Raw genomic sequence first — 21794 nt, 5'->3', positions numbered from 1 at the left:
ATGCACAATATACTGACACTGAGGAGAAGAAACTGTTGAAATTTTTGTTTTATGTCTGCAGAAAAGTATTCTTGTAACTTCATAATATTCAAATTGAACTCTTGGTTATGCCCTGTTTTGAGGATGTTTTTTTTTCATAATGTTTTGTACTTTGAAGTAGGGCTGCAATAACTAATTAAATATAATAAAATTTGGTTTCAACTAATACTGTTATCAATTAATTGGGCTGCTCGCATGCCTAAAGAGTAGGGCTGTGCGATTTGGAGAAAATATCTAATTGCGAATTTTAATTATTTACTTATTTATTTTTTTTAAAGATATTGTGATTTTTTTTTTTTTTTTTTTTTTCAATTTGATTTGGATTTTGGATTTGAATTGATTTTAATTTTGGACTTAAGCTTCAGCTCAATATTCTGCATTGTAGCTTTTTACTGCGAAAATGCAGTGTTAGTTAAAAAGAAACTGAAAACATACTCCATATTTTATTCAAATTTGTTTATAAATATATTCAGAAATTAAACACAAATTTTTCTTGAGAGTAAACGGTACTGAGTTATTGTGTTAGTTATCTCTTGGTGCCTTTGTGACGTTTTTTCATACGTTGTAACCGCTGCAAACAACTCTGAAATTGTACTTTGCTGTTGCTAGCTACTATATTGAGCATCACTGGAAATACTTTTAGTCGACTTTTTAGCAAGACGCTCCTCACATAGCCACCTGTGGTGCTTTATTTAGGTGCTTGTTGTATTTCCTCGTGCTTGGGCAACAATTCTGCGACAGCTATTACAAATGACCTGTTTTTGTTTGGTGACAATTTGAAAGCAAAATATTCCCATATTACCAAAGTGCTGTTTTTCTTTGGTATTAATTCGGCTATTAATGCTTCTGAAGCGGCAGATTCCATCCTCCTGCTTGCTTTCCTGTTTTTTAGTGGGCATTCCGCATAGTTCGGTTGCGCAATTCTGTTTGGACAGAATGAAAGTGTGCTTACTTACTAAACTGTCACACACAGACGACAGTCATGCATTTGCTCTGGGTGGAGGAAATTATATAATCTATATACAGTATATTTTATATTTCAGCCTCTTGATTTACGTCATCCCCTGATTTACGTATTTTTTTATTTAAATTATTTTTAGGGGGTTTTCACCTTTAATTAGAAAGGACAGTTGAGGATACAGACAGGAAAGAATTGGGAGCAGAGAAAGTGAAAGGGTCATTAAAGGACCTCAAGCCGGGAATCGAACTCGGGTCACTGTGAGCAGCATTGTGCTAAATGTTGGTGCACTTAACCATTAGGCTATTGCAGCAGAAATGTATGGTTTTATATAGTAATAAATTATGATAAGTGAAAGGTCATTTTTTAATCCAATTATTCAATTAAAAGAAAAAATAATCCGTTATCAAAATAACCATTAGTTGCAGCCCTACTTTGAAGGAGTCTTGATGTTCACATATTGCATCTAAAAGCAAGTGGAAAATGTAAGCGTGTCACTTCCTTCTCTATTTTCAGTGCATTTTTCGCTCGCGTTCCTTTGTCGCTTGTTGCTAGGTGACCATCAACCATTTTTTAAGAGGGTGACAAGTTGACAAAACATTGCTGCAGCTCTAAAGTTTTAGTTCTGGAAAAATTTATAAAAGCACTGCTTGGGTGTTCTGTGTTTTTCTAAGATAATTAGTCTACTGAAATGTGTATTCCATATACTTGTCAGGTGACTCACGGTGCGCTTAGGGCATTCTCAAAAGTTGAGATTTTTTTCAACTAGGTCTGGCTAAAATACGTGAGCGTGATGCAACGCTTGCGTGCCAGTGCACCTCCCTTCATTGGAAATAACAAACTTGCGAATGCAAAAGATGCAATATGTTAACGGCCTCTCAGATTTCATCTAAAATATCTTGATTTGTGTTCTGAAGATGAACAAAGATGAACAAATTAGAGTAGTTAATAACATAATTTTCATTTTTTTCCTTTTAGGATTTGCAAAGATGTTTTAGGTCAAGATATATTTTTTGCTGGAAGGTTTTATTATTTTTTTTTTTGGCTGTTCACTTATATAAAACAAAACCAACTATAGAAAAGTATTATTTATAAAATGTGGTAAACTTGATCTTTTTTTGCCATGACATAGCCATAGAAGCTGATAAAGCTGATATTTCATTTTAGTGACATCGCCACTACTGCAAAATAATCTTGACAGCGGGATGTATGGACGTTTGCTATTTAATAAATTATTCACTGTGTTTAACATTGGTAGCCATTATCCTACTCTCTTAGCTTCTGTCTATTCCCTCCTGAAGCATAAAAACAAACACCAAACATGCTGCCAGGGTTTGAGGCAGGCTTCTCTGATGTGCGCCTTTTAATTTCCATGCAGCAGAAACTTCACTGTCAACACGTTGCGCAGCTATAGCTATGTTGTTATTGTCCTGTCAAGACCTTATTCCTAAAGTCTCAATTAATTTGTCTTTTTTTCCTCAGGGGAGCCTTTTCAGTGGTGCGACGATGTGTAAAGTTGAGCACAGGACAAGAATATGCCGCCAAAATCATCAACACCAAAAAACTGTCCGCAAGAGGTGAGTCAATTTCTAAACTAATTTATGTTAATGGAACAATTTAAATGGATTCAGTTCTTCCTTTTTGTTTTATATCATTATATAGTGTTGTTTAAATTATGGCCGGGCTGATAAACGATAGTATATCTAATCGCGATAAAATTGATGTCAATACAATGATTTTTTTCCTCAATACTGATCTAAAAGCCAATCACAGAGCAGGTGCATGTGCAACAAGGGGAATCTAAAAGTGTGTTGTTATTAAAGATGTACTAAATTTTCGGCCTTCAGTGTCAGTGTAAATTTTGTGTTTTCAGTGATTGTTGGGATAATCTTTTAAATCTGGAAGCATTAAGAATTTATATTGAAATGTATGTCGTTATCTTTCAATATAGAAAATAATTATCAAGATTGCATTTTTGCTATATCAACCAGCCCTAGTTTAAATGTTTATGTTCTGGAAATTTACTGTTGCAGTATAACAGAAGTGGCAATAGTTAATAATTTAACATACTTCTAAATTAAATGGATTATTAAAAAAAGAGAAATCGTACCAGTGGTTTTGTTTCATTGGTTGATTTTGATTAACAGTATGACAAAACGAATATGAAACATTATTGTGAATAAATTGTTTCTGATAATATCATAAGAAAATACATTGGACTTTTTCTGCAGGAATAAAAACAAATCTTGGCTGACACGATCTGGCAGGATCCTAAAACTAAAAAACATTTATTTGTTTTTGTATATTTTTTTGTTATTTTTGTACAGCTTGGTACTTTGAAAGCAGCTTTTGTTAGACTTGGAAATAATTTCATTTCATGGCTTTATTTACTCTGAATTTGAAGGCAATCAGATTTTAAGCTAATATAAAAATGTTATTAAATCTAATTATTATGTATGATTGTATCTGTCAAGCAGAACATGCATACTGATAGGGCTGCACAATATATCGTTTAAGCATCGATATCGCAAAGTGATCATTCGCAATGTTCACATCGCAGGATATGCAATGAGTTTGTAAACTTTGTATTGAAATTTACATTTGCATATGTTTTTAAGCCTTGTGACTGATTAAATACGCTTAATTTCCAAATTGAATTTTCTGTTAACTTCAACTGTAAAAAAAAAAAAATAATAATAATAATAGTTAATTGACTTTTGAATTTCACCGGCATTTGTTTATTTTGTTTGCATATTTGCTTCAATAGAAACAAGTATTAAATATTTTTGCTTTCAAAATTTGACTCAAGGTTCTTTGAATCAATTTTCTATTGACGTCAATCATCACAATTATAATAGTTAATGGACTCTTCAATGTGTGTGGTGTTTCTTTTCATTTTGGTTGCATATTCACTTTAAGATGCCTGCATTTCTGACTCTGGTCCTCACATGTTTTCAGTTGTCAAGTTCCAATTGTTTTGTGACTTTGGCTCAGTGTAGTGTCTGTAAGCTCTCTGTAGTGTTTGAATGTGATTATTGGACAATAATGACCTGTGCCTCATTGATTGGAGCATCCCTAAACTCATATTACCCCATTCATTCATTCATTCATTCATTCATTCATTCATTTTCTTGTCGGCTTAGTCCCTTTATTAATCCGGGGTCGCCACAGCAGAATGAATCGCCATCTTATCCAGCACGTTTTTATGCAGCGGATGCCCTTCCAGCCGCAACCCATTCCTGGGAAACATTCACAAACACACACACACACACACACACACACTCATACACTACGGACAATTTAGCCTACCCAATTCACCTCTACCGCATGTCTTTGGACTGTGAGGGAAACAAGAGCACCCAGAGGAAACCCATGCGAACGCAAGGAAAACATGCAAACTCCACACAGAAACACCAACCGAGGCTCGACCCAGCGACCTTCTTGCTGTGATGCGACAGCACTACCTACTACGCCACTGCGTCGCCTTCATATTACCCCAGTAATGTGGAAATTAATTATTACTGTTTTCATCAGCTGTTGCATTTTGCATTAAGATAACACTTCAGGGTGTTTCAGAGGATATCATGGTACCAAAAAAAAAAAACTTAACTAAGATTTGTGCAGAACACCCAAAAAATTGCACAAAACACTCACAAATACAATGTTAGGACCATTCAAAGTTCTACAACATGCTGATAACTATATTTAAAACTGCTTCCATGGTTACTGTTATTCCCAAAGGCAGTTTCAGACACCATGGCAGTGAGGCAGAAACTACACTAATGAAATGATGGAAAGAGATTTCAATTTTTTAATGCCATCTCGCTGTCGAAGAGTGTAAATCTTTTTACGCCCTTCCGTCCTCCCTCCTGAAACTTGAAGCCAGCAGTTGCTTTGCCAGAGTGTCGTCCTCTTCATGTCCCCCATTGGCTGTGCGGTCATTGTGGTAAGAATGTGTAATGTGGAGAACAAGCACTTGACATGGATTTAATTCCACAGGCGCTGAAAAGCATTTTAAAATAGGCCCAACAACCCTTTTAATTCAGCTTGTGCAAATAGAAGCATTGCTGTCTGATTGGATGGTCGGATGAAATCATATTAATGCTGGGAGTGTAGTAGGGCTGCATGGTATTGGAAAAATCTGACATTGTGATATTTTGCTGCGATTTATATTGCGATTTTAATACAGTTTCGATTACTTGAATAGCTCTATTTAAAATGAAATCATTAAGTTTAATTGGAATAATCTAGTAGAGGAGTAAATCAAAGAAGGTGCCAGAATAAATAAAGATAAAGGTTAAACAAGCAGTCAGATATTCAGGTACATTAATACGATACAATATTATCATGATATTTTGCCCCTGATAATATACATCACGATATCATATATCAAATTTACTGTACAAAACTTGTCAGTGAACTGCGAGGGCAAAACAATAAAATAAATAAAATAATTATTTAATCGTAATCAAGTTAAAGTGTTCAATTAACCTAGATTTTGATTTAAGGCCAAATCGCCCAGCCCTAATATTATTTTTAATCTTGACGTGTTCGTGATGGGTTTCAGGAGTGTCGTCCTAGTCCTTTTCTTAAATTCTAAAGAAGTATTGCAGCATTTTTTCATGACAAGCAAGTATAGGAAAATAAATATTTACAGCATTTAATTTATCATTTATTTGACAAAATACAGCACTGCGGTGGGTCCTGTAGATTAGGAGTGACTGTCTTTAGGCTGAGATTTACTCTTAGGAGAGGGAAACAATATGATCTGTCAAGGGGTTAGACGAGGGTGGGCAGGAGAGAGGGAATGTGACCTAGATATACAGAAAGAGAATGAGTGGGAGAGAGAGAGAATATGAAACATCATGAATGACTTGGAGAGAAAGACATGTAAAGAGAGGGCTGACAGTGAAGGAACCTTTGGCACTCGGCAGCTGTGTGAGTGTGTGAGTGTAAAGACGAGAGGGACAGATTGAGCATGCTTACATGCCTGGAGCACGGGACTCTCATCTGACCAAGAGAGATGGTCATGACCGTGGCAAAACACACAAACAAGTTCATCAGATGTGGTTTGTAGTTAAAGCTATTAGCAATGCATCATGTTATCAATGTTTTTTTGTTAGTCCTTATCTTTGAACCATCACTCTACCTAAATGCATAACTGAGTGCAAAAATTAAATAAACCGGTACAACAGCTTGTTATCGGGGCAGGATCTTTGCATATTCAAGAACATTATTTACCCCTAATAGTTACTACCTTAAGTGCTTTTGCATCCAAGAAACTGTATGATTTCATTAGTTCCTATAACTATATCTCAGGGTATCCACAGGGTCTTAAAATGTCTTAAATAAAAAAAAAACCTCAATTTTAGGCCTTAAAGTCTTAAATTCACTGAAATACGGTGTTTTATTTCTTTAATAATTTTAAACAGGTCTTAGTTTTCCTTTGTCAAAAGCCACTCAATCGGTACAATCAACAGTCCATATAAAAAAAAAAAAAACGTAACAAAAGTTAGCCCTATCAACCAATGCGGTTTATGTTCTTTACGTCTTTAAGGCTGATTTATATTTCTGTGTCAAGCGCACACTTGTATTCTGGCGCAGTCATATAGCTCTCTCGTGGCTGACGTCGACGCTGATGTGCACCTCTCAAAAAATTTACCTACACATTGCAACGACGCATAGCGTCTCTGCAAGCTCTGTGATTGGTTGGCTTAGTACAAAGTGACAAGTGTGGCTGGTGCTGAATGCCACAAGCCCGATAAAGCGATTTTGTTTACAGGTGTCGAGTCCCATGAAGGAGCTCTAGATGGAAACTTTGATTTGTTTACCTTTTGCTTAGTTGTTTGCTGTAAAGGTTCCTGCAACTGAACGAGCGAGTTTGAGCTACTTGTGCATTAAGCTAGCATTCGGAAAAAAAACAAAACACTCGTGAAAAATTCAACACATCATAGTCATCATAGCAAAGATAAAAAAAAATCTGTTACTAGAAATGAGTTATTAAATCTGTTGTGTTTAAACTGTGCTTTAAGCATCTTCACTGTAAGAAAAAATTAGCTACAAAAGTCCTTTGGTCAAGAGCAGTGAGGGATTTTCTCCTTTTGTTGTTTGATTAATATCAAAAACAGTCAGCAGCAGGATTATTGTGCGCTGTCGCTTTAAGAATAGTGCGGCTCTGATATATGGCTTCTCTTTCACATGTCTTTTGATTCTTAACTTTTGCTCATTAAACAAATGAGGGTTAATATGAATAATCACTAAACACCGCGCTCTGACAAAAAAGTGCATGTATTTGACCATTAAAGTGCTCACATTAAGATGGTGTTAGATGTGTGGGCTCTGCTCATCTCCGAGCCTGTCCGAGGCTAAGCGCGGCACACACACACACACACACACACACACACACACACACACACACACACACAGCATGTGCTCTTTCGTGCTTTTAAAAATATGAGTGATTCGCATCTCGTGCTGCAAAAGTTACATTACAGTACATGCTTTTAGTCGTTTTCACGTGGAACTGAGCTTTGCAGAGCAACATGTGTACAACTGGAAAGGGGGCAGTATATAATGGAATAATCGTTTATCTCGATTAATGATTTTTCATAATCATTAGAAGCCAAAATCGAAATCAAAACCAGATTTTCGATTAATTGCGCAGCCCTACTGTACGGTACAGTATGGTTCTGTACTGTCCCGAACTTTCCTGCTCTGTGGAAATGCCGTAGTTTAGCTATAGGTAGGATAGGACTTACTATAGGTTTGTCTTCTTTTCTTACTTTTAATTACATGTTGCACTATAAGTTGTAGTACTTTTGTAGTACCTTTTGATCTTTCAATCTTCTATTTTAAGGAATTCGTATGTGTATGTTTTGAAATGCATGAATGGTTCTTATGTGATCGTTAAAAATATAATAACCAGCATACAAAAAATTGTTGTTTTTCTGATTTGCAATGTGCATTTGAGTAGAAAAAAAATGTCAAAGGACAAAAATAGGGCAGTGACTTCAGGTCAATCTATCAGTTGTTGCAGGCAAATCTACAGAATGTGAGATTGCAGTGGAGTGTAATAATGGGCTGGGTTTCAGCAGGCTGAATAATTGGAGTAGTCCAGAGTACTGTATTGCACATTACTAGAGAGAAGTCTGACACTTCACTGGACATTTTGATTAAACATTGTAAAGTAAAAAAAAAAAAACAACAACTGCTAAACATAAACCAATAAATCATTTACCGTTAAATGAATGATTAGAACGTGTTTCACAAAAAGTTGTATTTCTTTCTACTTCATAATGTCATTTCTAATTGAGTAGGCTTATTTTTTTATTTCTTGTTATATTTTACTCCATTTCTGAGTGGAAAAAAATTCTATGCTTTTTTTATAAAGTATATTACGGTGAATATTCGATTTGATAGAACTTTAAGGCCAGTTCAGTTTGTAGTTTCAGAATTGAAGATTTTGTTTAATTGTGATATTGGAAGACCACTGTAGAAAGTGTTTTTCTGTGGGAGCTCATTAGCTTGAGCTGCTTCACTGGGTTGACAGTGTTCAGTGTTGGTACTGTAGTGTTGGGACAGCTTCATGGGTATGTCTGTAACTCCGAGAATGACCAGCAGCTGAGCTTAAGGTCAGCTCACATCAGCCACAGACAAAGGGGGCGGGATTCCAGACACTGCCGAGAGCCAATCAGGAGGCAGATCTCTGTGATGGGGTTAGTACGAGTAAGACAAGGCAGTGCCAAGCCATTAAATCTTAAAATATGGCAAGGCTAAGAATAGGGTCTATAAAATATTGAACAATAGATAAAGGTAAATTGTGTTTAAATGAAGAAGAAAGGAGTTGTAAATGGGGCTAATTGGGCCTTCAACTGAAACTACTCTCTGTGTGACCTTAGGTGTCAGTTGGAATGATTGTTGGTTCACAGAGGTCAGATGACAATTTCTGTTTGGGTTTGCTCGACATGCTATGTTGCTTTTAACTTGCTGGAGGTTATACATTATACAGTGCCCTCTCCAAAAAAGCACTTGGACACTTGAGGTACGCTTAAAAATGTATGAATGTCTTTGCATTACATAACAAAGGATCAAATCAAATGTCAGTTATCTTAAAATAGCACAAGCCTACATTTTCAAGCAAAATTAAGTTAGTTAAACAGCAGATAAAAAATGGAAAGCATCAGGAAAAGGGTTAGTAAGGTAAAATTAGTAGATCTGCTTATCCGACAAGTTAAAGAAATTGTTTTCTATAAATTAATTTATTACATGACATAATTCTGTGATAGAGTTGTCACGATACTGGAATTCGGTACCAATTGATACTGAAGTTTGAGCGCTACTGAGCACTTTTTTAAACGGCGCTGATTTGCTGTTGTGTTCAGGTGCTCAACAGAAATGAAGTGCTGATTTGCCTTTGTGTTCTCATGACTGTCATTGGCCATGAAGTTCATCAGTTCACCGAACTCACCGCTGTTTACTCAGTGTAATTACAGATACAGGGACACTGGAGTGTTTCAAAGTCACGTCGATCAGTTGGTTTGTCTATAAGCTGACATACACGTGACCCACTGATGAATCGCAGCTTTAAAATGCTCCAGTGTCCCTGTATCTATGGTTACGCTCAGTAAACAGCAGTGAGTTCGGTGAACTGATGCACTTCACGGCCAATGACAGTCATTTCACACAACGGCAAATCAGCGCTGTTTAAGAACATGCTCAGTAGTGCTCAAATGTCAGCAAGAAATGGACGTTTTCAAAACTTCAGTAATGATTGGAACTGAATTCCAGTATCCTGCCACCCTATTCTGTAAAGCTTTTAAAGTTTAACTTAGTGACTTAATTTATACTTACTTTTAAAGACACAAGCTGATAAAATAGCCACATTTTGTGACAGTAAAATTTTATACACCATGAATGAGTAGAAATGTTTAATTTTACAAGCGTTGCCATGACAGCATAGTAGTGCTATTTCAATTAGCAAGAATAAGCATACTACGTAGAAAGATCCTGTCAGTGCGTTATTTGAGTGGCTTTGCTTTTCCGGTGAACGTGGTCTTTTTAAAGTTTACTTGTAGGTGAGCAGAAAATCCCCAGACTGAGTCATTTTGAACTTTGACCACAGTGTATACACAAGCTAATCATTGAGTATATTTACTTGGACACCAATAATTCGATTTTAATGCAATTAAAGGCCGGCTCACACTGTGGTTATTTGTTTTGTCCAGATCGATTGAAGCACGTTAAACTGCACAATCATGGTTCCCATTTCACACTGTAAGATTTCAGCTGTCATAAAGTCAGACTGAACGACAATGAAGATGGGGAAAAACACACACACACACACACACAAAAAAATGCTCCTGGAGTTTGACGTCATCTTCCTGTGGCAGTTTCAATATGCCTCGTTCTGAAATGATTCCTCACAGTAAATGTAAACAATCTGTAGCAGCAATTTTGTACACAGCGTGCCTCAGTAATAAAACCAGGAAGAAAAAAACTGTTCTGATATTTCCCCACGGTGATTTTAGTTGTCGCATAGATTGCATCATCAAATTCGGAGCTCCTATTGGTTATTAGATTGAAGCTCGTCAAAGCTGTTGTCTTTCTGCAGGAAAGTGTCTGAAATCATCTGATACTGCCAGAACTTCATCTGAGAAAAAATCTGATCACAACAGACATTAAGCAGCTATCTGTGAACATGTCAAACCAACGATCAAAGATCACAAATTTTAGTTTAGGACTTTGAAAATCTTGTAGGATTTGCTAAATTTGTCTCAGATGACAAAATCGTAGCTGAAATCTCACAGTGTGAGCAGGGCATAAGACAATGCTCTGATTAAGAGTCTACCAGTTAAACTCTTACAGTCGTGTAGGATTTTCACCGCATTTTGCGACAAGATTCTTCATGCACACATGGCTGTTTGACACTATTCTCTGCACATACTGAGTCAGTGAAGGACCACAGAAACCTGCTGAAAATGTGAAATGCTGAGCTCCCCCCATACAGTATGAGTATCAAATGCCATTAAAAAACACTCTTCCAGCAGTTCATACTCTCATCCAATATCTTGGTCATGGGGGGCATGCATGAAATGTTCTGAAAGTGAAACTGCAGTTTAAGTCAAAAAATTAAAAATGAAACGCCCAAAATAACATGAAACTGTAGGAAATGTGCATAGCGTGATGACACAACAACATTATCTGCTATAACATGAAAAACGGGATCATGAAAGGAACATTCAAGAAGCAACTTATGTAAACACCTTAATAATATTATTGTCTTATTCAGATTGAGGTAATATATTTGATTACTGATGTCCATGTAATTGTAGTCACTGATGTGTTTGGCTGTCTTTGCTGGCATAGCATTAAAAGCCATTTAAATAAATGGGTTTCTTAGAGCATCGCTTTCCATGTATTGTGTGAAAGCAGCTTCAGACCACACATCGACTATGGCTGGATAGAGAGTGAAACTAGCAATCTGGGCAGTAAAGTGTTTAGTGTACAGTGTCATGTATAATATAGTGGCACAGCATAGACATATTTCTGCTTATATATTTGGCTATTTGTCTGTTTTAACTAAAAACCAAAATAAATGTGTTTTTGGTTGGACTAATATTCCTTGCTTTTGAAAAATGTAAGCATTGGAAAGTATATTAATCAATCATTGTGAATAGCCCTATGGATGGAAATGTAAGGAAATAAATTTGATGACAGATAATAGCAAACATTTAAAAGAAATTCTCTGTATATCTTGTTCGGAGTGTGATTTATTACGTGTCCTGAACTAATTTTCATAATGAGTCTAAAAAATTTTTGGCTAGACAGACATTTAGCTGAGTAGTGTTTAATAATTCTGTGTCCTTAAATTGTTGACGTTGCCTTCAGCTGTGTGTGTTATTAGGAAAGCGGATTTTTAATTGCATGCGTTGCTGTTGGGTTTAATTTTTCCTGATACTTCTTTAGGCATTTTATGCTGAGACATTAGACGCCCTTTAGAGCATGAATCATAAGCTACAGACACATGTTTTAAATCGCCCTAATCCATCTTAGACTGGATGGGGTTTTAGTGTCGTCTCTTGAAATATTTTTTTCAAAGAGGGAGCGTTTATTCCCGTTTCAGTAGTTCATCATCATCATAAGTGTCCTCATTATTGTAATCAGCCAAGGCAGTGGATTCTTTGTCCAGATGGGCAAGTTGTTCCTTTTCAGTAACCAGCCTTGTATTGAGAGGTTTGTAGATGCGTGTATGTAAAAATGAGACTCGGCTTACATCAGGCTGAGGTGACTGATCAGGTGAGATATCAATGTTTAGCATGACTTTTTTTCCTGTCGGAAGTTTTACATTTAATGTGTAGAAACAGTATACATGTAAGCATTGTGTTGAATCTCTGTCTAGTTTCTTTCAGTTTAGTCTCTGCACTGACCTTTTCATCGAGATAAGATTTTTTATCTGGGACATTGATTTTGTGCAGATGTGACAATCTTATGGTTTGTTATTGGTGCTTTCTCTTTTTATTAACACTTGAAACAGTTATGGTATGATTTCGGGTTGAACAATGTATAATTTGAGAATCGATATCACAATGTAATGCATCTGCATTAGTCACATCACATGATTTGATTATTTATTAAAGATTAAAAATAGAGATATTATTATTATTTTATATTGTTGTTTAAAATATTTATACGGTCAGTGATGTTGTTTTATGTTTAATTATTCAATTTATATATTTCAATACTGTTATTTCAATATTGTTAGACTCCCCAGAACTTAAAAGAACTATTTAACTTTTATTTTTGGTCTGTAGTTTTAATACATATTTATTATATTTTATGCAGATGCACTGTGTAGAAAAAGGCTTGATCAATCCTGTCAATCTAATTATGAATTTTTTCCAATAGAGCTAGTCATCTGGAGAAATTATATTCATATTCATTGTATATCACAGCAAAACAAAATATTGCAATGTCAGATTTTTCCAATAGCTTGCAGCCCTAGTATGATTTGAAATAAATACACAATGGAATGTAGTCTTGGAATGATGGCATGATGTCACTGCCGTTGGAAGGATGGTCTGGTCTGTAAATTGGGAGCTAGTGTTCAAATTTTGAACATTTTATGCTTTGTCTAAAATCTCTTTTGTAATATGTGAAGAGCTTTTTGGTTGGAATAAATGTTATGTTGCTACTACATCAGGCTGCACGGTGGTGCAGTGGGTAGCACATTCGACTCACAGCAAGACGGTCGCTGGTTCCAGCCTCAGCTGGGTCAGTTAACTATTCTGCGTGGAGTTTGCATGATCTCCCCGTGTCTTGTGGGTTTCCTCCGGGTGCTTCGGTTTCCCCCAGAAGTCCAAAGACATGGTATAGATAAATTGGGTAAGCTAAATTGTCCGTAGTGTGTGTGTGGAATGAGTGTGTATGGATGTTTCCCAGTGATGGGTTGCAGCTGGAAAGGCATCCGGTGCGTAAAACGTATGCTGGATAAGTTGGCGGTTCATTCTTCTGCGGCGACCCCAGATTAATAAAGGGACTAAGCTGAAAAGTGAATGAATGAATGGTCTGTTAATTTGTCAGTTGATGGGGGCGGATTTATTTAGTCGCAGGGGTGTCAAACCCCTGCACAGTTTAGTTCCAACCCTGCTTCAACACACTTACCTGTATGTTTCAAACAAGCCTGAAGGACTCGATTAGTTTGAACAGGTGTGTTTAATTAGGGTTGGAACTAAACTGTGCAGGGCTGCGGCCCTCCAGGAACTCAGTCTGACACCTGTGATTTGGTGTTATTTCATTTTTTTTTGTCTTTTTTTTTGGTCAGTTTTGGATTTATCAACAGATTTTATTTATGCTTGTTTTGCTTATTTTTGCATTTAGATTCCATTTAATAAATTTCAGTTTATGACTATATAATTTAGACAATTTTTTTTATAAAAAAAAGTTTAAAACATAATAGTAATAAAACATTGGTGAACTTTGGTGTGTATTATTTTATAATATGCTCTACTATTTTAGATTCAGTTAGATTGTAAAAAAAAAAATTAAATTAAGCAATTTGCTCTTAAAGTGCTTATAAATTATTAATGCTGATATTTCTAATTGTGTAGATGTCGCTAGAATCTCTAAATATGTATAAAATAAGTTTAATAAATATTTTTGTTTGATTTTCAGATCATCAGAAGCTGGAACGAGAAGCTCGAATCTGTCGTTTGCTGAAACACCCTAACATCGGTAAGCTGTTTACCTTCACCATGTAAATTTTAATGGTTTGTTCGTAGACAAGTCGATTATACTTTCAGTTCAGATGAATATTGTGTGATGTTTTTACAGCCATAATAAAACCAGATTTCATTTGTTCTTCTCTTTTTCTCTTCAGTCCGTCTGCATGACAGTATATCAGAGGAGGGCTTCCACTACCTACTCTTTGATTTGTAAGTGTCAGTGCACTTCCTGCTAGAATGTTCCTCCATTTCCTGTCATCAAATTAGCTTTGACGCGAGGAACAGCGCAGCTTAAAGTGATTCATCCCTCATGTGAAATGTGCTTTGGAAGCCTTTTATCGGCTTTCTGCTTTTCTGCACTGTAAAAGGAATAGTTCAGGCAAACATAAAATTACTGTCATCATCTGCTCATCCTCACAACACTGGATAAAGATACAAGTTACAGCTGTTTTCAGGTCTTCTTTAAGCTGTTCTGTGAATTTTCGGATCCATATAAATGATTGGTCATAGTAAGTGTGTGTTAGGAAAATTTGTCAAAAACTACTACTTAAATTATTAAAAATGTTTTTATTATTTTTTAATAAAAAAATTTTTAAATTAGGATGTGACCTGTTTAATTTTAATGTAATAAATTTTTAAGCTAAATTGTGTGCAGCCGATGAAAATCTTTGATCAAATTAGCTTGAATAAAAAAAAGGGTATAGAAATTTTTTGAACATTAGGATGTGACCTGATTAATTTAAATATAAATACCTTTTAAGCTACAAATAATAATTATTATGCAGTTTTACTGTGATTTACTGAAGACACACACTCATTTTATTCAGTTTAGCAAGTGTTCGTATGCCAGGATTGTGGTTAAAACAAGAATCTGTTAATGATCCCAGTGCAGCTCAAAAATTCTAAATTTAATTCATTTATAAATATATACCCACATTATTATTACATTTTTAATATGCTCATACTTGTTTTATTACGCTTATGCTTGTTTTAGTACTCTTATACTTGTTTTAGTACGCTCATACTTGTTTTAGTAAGTTTAATTTATTTATAATTTATATTTTTAGCATTTTCTTACAGTTACTGAAATTAAAAATTAGCTTTTTTCAAACATGTGAGCACCCACACGAACACGGGTAGAACATGTAAACTCCTCACAGAAACGCCATCAACTGACCCAGCTGGGGCTCGAACCAGTGACCTTCTTGCTGTAAGATTCCTGCAGATTTTAGCCTTAACCCTAATCAAACACACCTGAACAAGCTAATCAAGCTCTTACTAGGTATACTTGAAACACCCAGGCAGGTGTGTTGAGGCAAGTTGGAGCTAAACCCTGCAGGGCACCGGACCTCCAGGAACGAGATTGGTGACCCCTGCTGTAAAGCGACAGTGCTAACCACTGAGCCACCGTGCCTCCTCTTGTTTTAGTTAACAATAAAAAAACTGATTTACTGCATTCCTAGCAATGTAAAGAATTAAATTTATGTGAAATATCCCTTTGAGAATGCAAACACTTCAAGAGCTATAATTTGTAACAATTGAACTTGAACATGGCGTGAGAGTGGCGATTGCAGAATAGCAAGAAGCTCGCTGGTTCGAGCCATGGCTGGGTCAGTTGGCATTTCTGTGTGTAGTTTGCATGTTCTCCCCACAGTCCAAAGACATGTGCTATAGGTGAATTGGGTAAGCTAAATTGTCCGTAGTTTATGTGTGTAAATGCAAAAGATTATGGGTTTTTCCCAGTATTGGGTTGCAGCTTGAAAGCCATCCGTGGCTTAAAAAACGTGCTGGATAAATTGGCGGTTCATTCCACTGTGGCGACCCCTGATTAATAAAGGGACTAAGTCAAAAAGAAAACGAATGAATGAATGGACTTATTAATCATCAATAACACAAATAATGAATGTATATATCTAGTTAAATAATTACATGGTGGATTTATTTGTCAAATGCATTCTAAAGTTTGTACTAACACTGTGAAATCAGACCTGGAATGTCAAAAATGTTTAGTGCCACCTCAAAAAGCAAGAAAAAGCATACCGTCTTAGAGAATCTTAAAAAGCCTTCGGTTTTCACAGTTCTGGCTTTCTGAGGAACAATTTTGCATTGGATTTTGGTCTCCATGGAAACTGAGCTGGAGAAGGAGATGTGCGCTAGATCAGGAATTCTCTGCGAATTAGCGAACAACCAGTCTGAACTTAACCTGTGTTTCAGGGTAACTGGAGGGGAACTGTTTGAGGACATCGTGGCCAGAGAGTATTACAGTGAAGCAGACGCCAGGTAAGAAACACTTTTCATTCTGTTTCTTTTTTCTTTAAGTTTCTACCCTTTCTTCTCCTCTATCATTGTTCCCAGCCTGTTGCACCCGTCACCACAACATACACATTCACTGTTAGTTTGTTTTGCATTGGGAGATGCTATTGGAAATAACATCTCCTGCAACATATAGATCTGTCCAACGCACTCTAAAGTGAAATGCGACCTTTGGTCTTAAAAAAAGTTGGAACGACAGGACTGGACACTAACATTTGTTTGAGAAAACGAACTGTTGTGCGTCGTCCAGGTGCTTTGTGTGCACTATGTAAACAGAACTATTCTGGAGTGTTGCTGTTGCGTCTTTTGTCTCTCTGTTTCTAGATATGTCTTTTTTTTCCACTGACCTGTCTCTGTCTTTTCATCATGCATTATTTTCTCTCCCTCTCATATACACAAACACCTGCTCAAACAAACACTGACACTGCCTTCCGGCAGGCCATTTTATTCAGGCTGACCTTTACTGATCCCCTTTCTCTGTGTGCGTGTGTATGTGTGTGTTTGTGTGCAAGCGTGTGCGTGTGCGTGTGCGTGTGCGTGTGCGTGTGCGTGTGCGTGTGCGTGTGCGTGTGCGTGTGTGTGTGTGTGTGTGTGTGTGTGTGTGTGTGTGTGTGTGTGTGTGTGTGTGTGTTACCAGATTAGTTACTGTAAAGGTGTTAGTCCTGAGCATTATCACTTCATGGCATCAAGTCCAAATATATACACTTACTGGCCACTTTATTAGGTACACCTGTCCCGCTGCTCGTTAACGCACATTTCTAATCAGCCACTTACATTGGAGTAACTCAATGCCTTTAGGCACGTAGACATGGTCAAGAGGATCTGCTGTAGTTCAAACTGAGCATCCCAATGGGGATGAAAGGGGATTTAATTGACTTTGAACATGGCATGGTTGCTGGTGCCAGACGGGCTGGTCTGAGTATTTCAGAAATTGCTTGTTTACTGGGATTTTCACGCACAACCATGTCTAGGGTTTGCAGAGAATAGTCCGAAAAGAGAAAATATCCAGTGAGTGGCAGTCCTGTGGGTGTAAATGCTTTGTTGATGCCAACTTGCTACTAGTAAGGTGTACCTAATAAAGTGGCCGGTGAGTTAAGTTCTCCATAATGACTCAGGCTTTATTCATTCTGTTGGTTTTTGTAACTAGGCCTGTCACAGTCTTGTTGAGTGATATATTGTCACATTAATTATTGCTATAAGTTCTATTATTGTCATTTTAGCACCATTTTATGCACTATGTAGGATTACACAACAGACTAATAATGCAAATAATAATAAGGACAAAAAACTTCTCATTCTTAAGGTTATTTAAATTTCCCAATATAAGCACTGAAACTGGTGATGTAGAATGATTGTAAATGTTGTGGTTAAGTGACTTTAAGGTTATTTGTGAATGTGTATCGTTTTGCATTGTCACTTTTATGGAAGTGGACTTTAAAACCAGGGACAATTGACCTTTTCCTCAGCTGTCAGTGAACATTGTTTCTGAAAGAGTTATCTAAACTCGCTGACACCCCCAACAGAGATTTTTATGTAAACATAATGGGTAATGTATATTGCATCATCAAAATTTATTGAGGTAATGCCCATATATTCTGTGATATAATATTGACTATTGTGACAGGCCTATGTGTAACATTCACTAGGAGTCTCTCTTTTGACCCAGTATTTCTGATATTGGGGGAATTATATAGTAGTTAAACATTATTCTTCTTAACTGAAAGTCTTAATAGAGATAGCTGGGTTTTTGACACTTAGCCTCTTTGTACTGTATGTGTGTCATGTGGCATCATTTTTGTACTTTGTAAATATATATTTTTTAATTTGTAGGTTTTCCCAAGGTTGCATTTATTTGATTAAAACACAGTAAAAACTGTAATACTGTAAAATATTATTACCATTACAATTTTTGGGGGGAATTTGAAAATGGAATTTTAGTCAACTTTACTCCAGTCTTCAGTATCACTTGGTCCTTCAGTAGCATTTTAATATATCTAAGTATTTGTATATAGCTTGTTTTTATGTTTAATTGTTGAATTCTTATGTAATATTTTAAAACTGATAAATATACATGTGCTTTAGAGGTATATGGCTGTATATCGACACTGGTGGGAGATGTGCGCTGGCTTAAAGCCACAGGTCGAGTGCCTTATTGTCAACATACAGCTATATTGCACTGCTACTCATGTGATATTACATTTATACAACAGTTCGACGGCACAATCATGTAAATAAAAAAAAAATCAAACACAGAAAGTCTCAAATCCTGTTGTATTAAGAACTACTTTCTTCCGCCATTCATTTACATCTGCAGCTGACATCAGAACTGGAGAAACTATTGCCAGCTCAGGAACTTCACTTGAGTGCTAGTATTTGAATGATTCTCTAGCATAATGTCCAAAGTGATGACAAAACATTGGGGTCATTTTTGCTCACATTTTAAGATTAGAAGGCTGAACAGCATGAAATGCCGTCAGTCTACAAAAATATCCTCCAGTATTTCTCTGTTGCATTCAGGATTTCACAATAATTATTCCTGAAAAAAAGCCAGAATAAAGCAAACACTACCAGTTTCCATGGTATAAATGGAGCGCTACAAAATACAAAGAAGAGAGATCGACTCAGAAATGTCACTTACCTGATTTGAGAAAATGCTGTTTTTCTCCCTTAAGGACTTATTATGCTGTCTCTGTCACCAATCGTCACTTTCTTTGGTTTGCTCAGACAGGCTGAAGGTGGCAGATGCGCTAAATTCGATGCTCCGAAATTATAAATATTGAAAATAGGCACTATCCTTTTAAAATCCACCGTGTAGCTGCCATCTAAACAACTGCATTCTCGCCTAAAAAGCATGAAAAGTACATTATGTTGGCCAACAGCAGCAATATTTGTCAAACTGTAGTGTCCTCTGCTTGTACAGTATTTTTTTTCAGTGAGTAGTTTCTTGTTAATGATACAGCATTTCATGGTCTGCTAGTTTGTACAGAGTGAACTTCCAATTGTCTGATTAGATTGCAATATCTGATCTGTTATCAAGGGCTGCAGGTTCAGTCTGCTGTTTTTCCAGGATAAAGCAGAGCTCCTGAACCCTCCCTGTTTTCAGCTGTCACCGTTATTAAAGTTGAGCAATGTGCTTCTGTGCCTGTGACCCAGCTGTTAGTTACCGCATTACACTTGAGCTGAGTGTCTGCTAAAGGCCAGTTTACACTCTTCAAGTGTACTTGCATGTTGCGTTTACAGTGTAATTACTGCAATTACATGTGGTATATTTCACAGGGCCTCTTATAATGGGAATCTATAAAGCACAGGATAGCCTCTTGAGACGAAATTATAGGCCGATAATGGTGTCTGTTTGAGTTAAGTGCTGGCTTCCATTCCCAAGATATCCATCAAATAAAGTGTTGGTTAATGTAGCACACTTGTGAATGTGATATTGCTTTTGTACACCGCTTATATTTTAGATAATAATACAATAATTATTATTTATTATATTTGTTTTAGCATGTTAATAAAAAAAATATATAATATTTGTAACATTTCTAATATAGATTTTAATTTATATGTATTAATTATACAAGTCTTCTATATAAATGTATTGTTCAGATTAGCAAATATATATGTTATGTAATAAAACTGAAAGCATAAAAACTATTTTTTATTTGTAAAAATTTTGGAAGATGTTTGATGATGATTATTGTTATTAATAATTTACTATTAAATTATCAGTTAAATGTAGGGGTGTAATAAATATTTTAGTATTAAACAATTCATCATAAGGCTTTTGGTCTCAGTATGCATTACTAACGAATTACTGGTCGTTTACGCTTATTTGAAAAACAAAGAGAAAAAAGTGAAATAATATGATGTCTTTAGGTCCATTGCACTCAACAATGCAACAATTTAACTCTTTCTCTAACTGTCGGCACATTTTAACAATTTTAATGCTGCTGGCATTATAAAACGCTGTAGGTGACATTGTCATATCAAGCAGATCTGTGCTGTGTTGGCAGTGATTAAAAGCATAATGTAAAAAGGTTATTTACTCTGCTGTTGTATATAACTACTATAATTTGACATTTTTAAAAAAAGTAGTTTTTTGTTTTATATGCTGGAATGAAAACACCCCAGAAGATGGGTCAAGTAAAGCTTCATCATTGTTTAAAGTAAATGATCATGTTGTATACTACCTGACAAAAGTCTTGTCCAGTTGTAAGAGCAACAAAAAATAACTTTTAGTTGATCACTTGGAAAAGTGGCAGAAGGTAGATTTGTCTGATGAATCATCATTTTCATCTCTATCCTCGCAAATACTGCAAATCAGCAGGATATCGCTCCTTTTCATACTTCAGCCTCCACACTAAAGTTTCTGAAAGCAAACAAGGCCAAGGTACTCCAGGATTGGCCAGCCCAATCACTGGACATGAACATTATTGAACATGTCTGGGGTAAGATGGAGGAGGCATTGAAAATGAATCCAAAGAATCTTGTTGAACTCTGGGATTCCTGCAAGAACACTTTCTTTGTCATTCCAGATGACTTTATTAATAAGTTATTTGAGTCGTCCAAGCTCATGGGAGTCATACACATTATTAATTTTTTTTCAATTGCACCATGACTTTATATTCTATACTGTACATTATTTTTGTTAAGTGACAAGACTTCTGTCTAAGCAAAGTCAGACCTTTCTGTCCTAATTAAGTAAATAAAAATCTAGGGATGATCATATTTTATCTTGGTCAAATAAGCGTAATCTAGAGGTCTTTACAGTACCTTTTATATAAGCCACTTCTGATACCAAATGATAAATTAGAAGCCAAGTTATTATTTGTTGTTCCTAAAACTTGAATAGGCGACAAGACTTTTGTTGGGCAGTGTATGATCTGAATTTTAATAAAAAATATTTTGTAAAAATCAATGATTTTAAATTTTTGCTGTATCAACAGTGTATAGATCAATGATCTTTGCCTTATAAAATCTGGGTTTTGGTGAACCAATACACTCAAAAAAATAAAATATATAAATGTGTTACTTTTTAAGTAAGGTAAAATTATGCATTATTTTTGCATTTTTAAGATTGGTTTATTGTAATATATTTAGTATTGCCAGTGTAGCTTTGCCCTACACTGTACTGCTCTCCAGATATATTATTCGAAGGCGGTAAATGTGTGTCGTTCTTAGGAATGGATGAACAGAAACATCTCCTCTTCTTCTCTAGCTCTGGTCTCCTGCTGACCTGCTTCTGCACACCTGCTGTCTGTCCCTCT

General features: G+C 36.0%; 1 protein-coding gene across 50 annotated transcripts in view; it reads left to right on the top strand.

Annotated features, from left to right (window-relative positions):
* The window catches only part of camk2b1 (calcium/calmodulin-dependent protein kinase (CaM kinase) II beta 1), a 99803-nt gene that overhangs the window by 4582 nt on the left and 73427 nt on the right, over nucleotides 1–21794 (top strand). For all 50 annotated transcript variants that reach the window (NM_001271393.1, XM_009301341.5, XM_009301328.5 and 47 more), the window contains exons 2-5: nucleotides 2480–2574; nucleotides 14168–14227; nucleotides 14373–14427; nucleotides 16432–16497. In NM_001271393.1, coding sequence (NP_001258322.1) covers nucleotides 2480–2574; nucleotides 14168–14227; nucleotides 14373–14427; nucleotides 16432–16497 — 276 coding nt within the window. The remainder of the gene's footprint in view (nucleotides 1–2479; nucleotides 2575–14167; nucleotides 14228–14372; nucleotides 14428–16431; nucleotides 16498–21794) is intronic.

The sequence above is a fragment of the Danio rerio genome, chromosome 5 (genome assembly GCF_049306965.1).
Source record: "Danio rerio strain Tuebingen ecotype United States chromosome 5, GRCz12tu, whole genome shotgun sequence".
NCBI lineage: Eukaryota > Metazoa > Chordata > Actinopteri > Cypriniformes > Danionidae > Danio > Danio rerio.
The sequence above is the reverse complement of the archived record's forward strand: the minus strand, read 5'-3'. Positions and strand labels throughout refer to the sequence as shown.